This window comes from Apaloderma vittatum, unplaced genomic scaffold (assembly GCF_000703405.1).
Source record: "Apaloderma vittatum isolate BGI_N311 unplaced genomic scaffold, ASM70340v1 scaffold29024, whole genome shotgun sequence".
NCBI lineage: Eukaryota > Metazoa > Chordata > Aves > Trogoniformes > Trogonidae > Apaloderma > Apaloderma vittatum.
The window spans coordinates 23,802-28,716 of NW_009712581.1; the positions used below are offsets into that span (position 1 = coordinate 23,802).

A 4,915-nucleotide genomic window follows, 5' to 3' on the forward strand; every position below is an offset into this window, starting at 1 on the left:
GCGGGGCGGCGGTGCTCTGGCTCGCTCCTGGTCAGCATCTCCCCGCACGGTGCTGGGAGCCTGGCTTTTCTCACCGCGCTGAGGCTGTGCAGGCGCGAGAGGAAAAGCCTCTTGCTGTTGAGAAGAGTGAGGCCAGTCCACTCCTGGTGTGACACAGCCACCTCCAGGCCCAGGCAGGGTGACTACTTAGCCACCCACAGCCTTCTTCAAAGCTGTTGGGATAAGAGCTGGGAAAGCCCAGAGCTCTGCTGAGCTGGCAGAGGTGGCTTAGAGCATTCCTGAGTAATTACTCAAGTTGGGTTTTGGTGTTGCTGGACCTAAGCAGGGCAGGAAGCTGCCTTCACAGCATGTGCCACAGCCAGCTCCCCCGTATCCACTTTGCTCCATGTTGCTCAGGTAGTTCAGCAGCAGCACCGCTGCCGCAGGTTGTCTGAGGCTTTTCTGATAGGTCTGAACACCGGCTCCCTTGCTGTAATTGCTTAGGATTAATTACAGACTTAAACAAAGGGGTGCCACATCACCCTAATGTCCCTTCGCTTCTGAGAGCTGCTCCAGGCAGGGCACAAACGCTCCGAGCTTTGCTGCTGAACTCGCCGCGTCGGCTTTTCTACAGCGAAGCTCCCTCTCCGCGCTGACCAGAGGCTGCTCGAATAAGTCACTTCTGCTGGTGGTTTAGTTTTGTTGGTTTTTTCCCCCGTCGGTGGGAGAGGCTGCTTTTGGGGACTCCTTTTGCATAACCCCTTGGGCTGCGCTGTGCTTCGAGCTTGCAGGGTGCGAACAAGGAGACCTCTGGCCGTGACTGCCCCAGAGCGCAGGCGGGGGCCCAGCCTGCGCCAGAGCTCAGGACCCGGCAGAGGGTGCTGTGTCTCCATCGCCTCTCCCTGCTCCGGCTCCAGCTGTTTGGCACTTGCCCTTGTGCATGATGTTTGTAAGAGTTTGGGCATGTCCATTTGGTTCCCATCTCCAGTGCCACCCCCAGCATCCAGGCCAGGTTCTTCTGTCACTGGGGACATTCTTAATTCACAGGAAATAGGAGAGAGTTTAATTGTTTTCTTCTTCTCTCTCTTTTTTTTTTTTTTTTCTTTCCCATGCAGCTGAACAAAAGGTTCATCCTCAGTTTTCTCCATGCCCATGGGAAGCTGTTTACCAGGATTGGGTAAGTGTGCAGGATGTTTATTTTATTTTCCTACATTACAAGTCTTTTTGGAATTTAATATTGTTAGCAACTAAGCTGTGTTTGGAGCTGAGGGCACAGGGTGTGAATTCTTGCAGGCCTAGCCTCCTGGTTCTTATTCTCCTTACCCGCCCTCTGATCCATGCTCGTTATTATTTGGGCTTTTTCTTCCACCTCAGGGCCCAATCCTGCACATGTATTCAGGACCCTCTGGCAGAGCCTGAACTCAGATGACTGATACACACATAGGAGGGACTAGAGGCTGTTTTCTCTCTCTCCCATCACCTAACTGTGCTCCCTCACCTCAATTTCTGCTTTTTGGTCCCTCTCCTCCATTCCCCGCAGCTCTCAGCCAGCAAGAGAGGTGACTCTGGGGGTGGCTCTTGGTGGCTGCTGCTTGCAAGGAGGACAAAGCCATCAAAGCAGAACCGTGTGGTGGCTGAATGCTGCCGTCCGGAGCATGTCAAGACAAGCCTTCACCTCCTTGCTGCCACTTCAGCGAAAGCCTTGTGCCTGAGAGCTGCCCTGGCTGCAGGAGCTGGTTTATACAAAGTGCCCTGGGGCAATGTCTGTCAAAAACTGATTTCAGGTGTTTGAACAGTAACCCTTGAAGCAAAGCAAGCCTGATTCAGGCCTGGGCTGAGATTCCAGCCTGGGGGACATCCTTATGACCCGAAGAGCTTAGCCTCGAAGCTGATGGGCTTCCCGTGGAGCTGTCCCTGCTCCAGGTCTGGACTGGCCCTTGCTCCCGGGTGATGGGTCAGCTGCTGGAGAGAGGCCTCGCACAGGTCCAGGCAGTCTCTGGCAATGGTGATCTCGGCTTGAGCCTGCCAGTGCTTCCTAAGCAGATGTGCACTCACGAGCTCTGCTGGCTCCTTACGTCTCTTGCAGAACTGTTGGCTGCAAGTTAAAGAGCTGAGAGACCTTTTCCAGGCCACTTAGGTAAACATAGTGTGGATGCAAGGTGGCAGCTTATCTCTGCTGTTGCTTTTTTTGACTCAGAAGTGCGGCTCCCTGCCTCTGGGCCTGTCTCCTTTCCCTCCTGGAGCGGGGAAGCACAGCAGCGCAGGATGCAGCATGATCCTGCCGTGCAGCCTGGAACCTCGATGCTTTTGGGATGACAGGTCAGGAGCAGCACGTGCTTAACATTGGATGGGAGCTGTGCTGGCTGATTTGTTGGAGATCCTCGTTGTCTGAGCACGAGGGGAAGAGCAATCTGCTCGCTGTTGGTGCTGTTGCTCTCCCGCCGAGTCACAGGGCACTGCTGATCTGCTCATGGGCAGCAGGCTGGCCCGCAGCGAGGAGCAGAACTGGATGTCCCCCTGCCCACAGGAAAAGAGGAAAGCTGCAAGAGCCTACGAAATGTTTGGTAACCGCAGCGTGTCAGTGCCAGAGGGCAAAGCATCTGGGGAGCTGCTGGTCCGTGGCTCGGCAGGGCCGTGCTCGCGTCCGAGCTCAGGTTGAACGTGTGCCAGCAGAGGGATTAATGGGGATGTTGCAGAGATTGCTTGCACATTTGGCTCCTGAGACTTTTGTGAAATTAAGATGCAGCATTTGAGGCAGTTGCTTCCCAGGACAGTCATTTAGAAAACCCAAGTATGTTTAATGGTAGAATATCCCCTAAAGTACTTAGAAGAGAAGTAGAAAGTAATACCGTGACACAGGAAGAGAAAATCGTCCAACCCTGCTAAACAGCTTCCGTGCTTAAAATAGGTAAAAGGTGAAGGAAAAGTTGAGTCCTCTTTGGGCAGGATCTTCAGTGATTTATCCGTAAAAAGTACGGAGAAGCTGATGTTGCCCTAATTGGACTCTGTTTCTCCTAAAACCACAGGTAAGCAATTTATTAAAAGCTTCCGCTCTGCTCCTGACCTGCTGGTTCTGAGCTCAGTGGGGTTACTGCGGGCTGTTCCAGATGTGCTGCGGTATCAAAGCACAGCTGGTGGGTCTGAGGCAGCCCTCGCTCCTTCTTGTTGTTATTCCATGGCAATAATCTTCATCTCCTCACTAACAACCCATCCTGTAACGGGCTCCTCCATCCCCAGTATCCTGTCTGCCCTAGGAGGATGTTGCTGGATACATTGGATGTGGTCTGAGATTTCTCAAAATTAGGAAGTCTTTAGAAGCAATCAGTTTGCTCTAATTCCCTGGCTGTGCCCCAAATCCAGGGAAGTTGCCGCTTCCAGGGGAAGAAGCGCTTTTATACCGGCGGAGCTGCTTCGTTCTGCACAGCTACAAGGGGCCTGTTTCTTACAGCCCATGTTTGTGGAAAGGTAACAGAGACTTTGAACTGCTCCAGCAAACAGTGTCCGGGGACGGGTACCCCTGCTGCTGGGCAGAGCCGGTTGTTGAAAGGCATCTGTGAAATATGGTTATGACAAAAGACTTTTCTGTCTTTAAAAATAGAGCCTATTACTGTCCTGAAAGCCTGTTGGGGAAGCCCAGTAGAATTGCCCGTGTGGGTTACCAGAAGTGGCTGGGTCATCCAGCCTGTAGTGTGCTGATATCGCAAGATCTGAACCTCTCGGGGGAAGACAGAGGAAATTGCTATGGAGGCCCCTGAGGTTGCCCAGCCCGGCTCCACATGCCTCACCCACTGTGGATTCTGGCTCCCTCTCTCCCACGTGGGCACACAAGTGCAATGTCACTGATAACTGGAGCAGACACTTGCTGCGACACAGATACTCATTCTTGCTGGGTCTAGCTGTGGTTTTTTCTAGTGGAGGAGCAAGAAGTAACTCAGCAAGCTCAGCAGAAGAGGCAGTGGTACAGAAGGACCTTCCCTTCCCAATAGCTTCCAAGGTTTTTGGCAGCTTCTTCATTTATAAGGCTATCTGCATGGGGTGCTAGGTGAGGATTCTCTTTGGGAGGGCTATTGCGGGCCATTGTTAGGAACTGACTATGTTCTTCTTTGCAATCCGTTCAATTTTTGGCCCTGCTTCGTCTAGGAGGTTGCTGAGGATCCAGCAGCTCTGATAAGTAACCTCAGCTCATTCCCTTAGCGATGCCAGATGAAGAGTAGGATAAATGTGTCAGATTTCCGTGGGCGCTTGTGAGCGGTGTTGAAAGCGCGCCCCGTCCCCAGCCGTGGCACTGCAGCCGCTGGCTGCTGTGTCCTGATGAGCGACAGCAGCGCTCGGCACCACAGGGACTGACTCCAGCTTTGACGTTTCCAGCAGCCAGACGAGGCCAGTTGTTAGTCTGCAAGTCCCTGTCCTGTGGGGCTCTAAGTGATGAAGTTTAGGGGCTCAGTCACAGCGCCGGGGAGCACGTAGCCCGGGGCGACGGGGCTCGGTGCCAGGGGATCCAATCCTGCAGCAAGGAGCCCAGGGACAGGCGCTGTTCTGGAGGAAGCACGTTCTGGCCAACGTTCAGCACGCTGGAATTGCCACATCCGCAATGTGGCACCAGTGTGTGCAGTTTGCTGCAGCCTGGGTTTCTTGGGAGTCCCATGGGCTGCTCCTGGTCCAAGTGAGCTGCTCGCCTCCTGGCACTCCTCCCAGATTGGTAGAAGTCAGTAGAAAAAAATGGTTGGTCAGAAATGACTCATAAAGGCCGTGTTTTCCTGCCAAAGGAATGCTGCCTGTCGGTCACAGAGCCATCCCTTGTTGCCCTCTCTAAGGAAGGCATCGGCTGTCCCCATCGCAGCCTGCACCTTCCTTCCCCGCGGCTCCTGGGTGGGAGGTGGACCCCCAGGGGGGTCCCCCTTCACAAGGAGCAAAAGCACTGAGAGGACTTGGGCGA

At 53.8% G+C, this 4,915-nt stretch overlaps 1 protein-coding gene across 1 annotated transcript in view; it reads left to right on the forward strand.

Moving 5' to 3' along the window:
* LOC104272938 (telomerase-binding protein EST1A-like) overlaps window positions 1-4,915 on the forward strand; it is a gene marked incomplete at its 3' end in the record, with an annotated part of 27,878 nt that overhangs the window by 22,767 nt on the left and 196 nt on the right. The window contains exons 9-10 of the mRNA XM_009868055.1: window positions 1,095-1,156; window positions 4,348-4,370. Coding sequence (XP_009866357.1) covers window positions 1,095-1,156; window positions 4,348-4,370 — 85 coding nt within the window. The remainder of the gene's footprint in view (window positions 1-1,094; window positions 1,157-4,347; window positions 4,371-4,915) is intronic.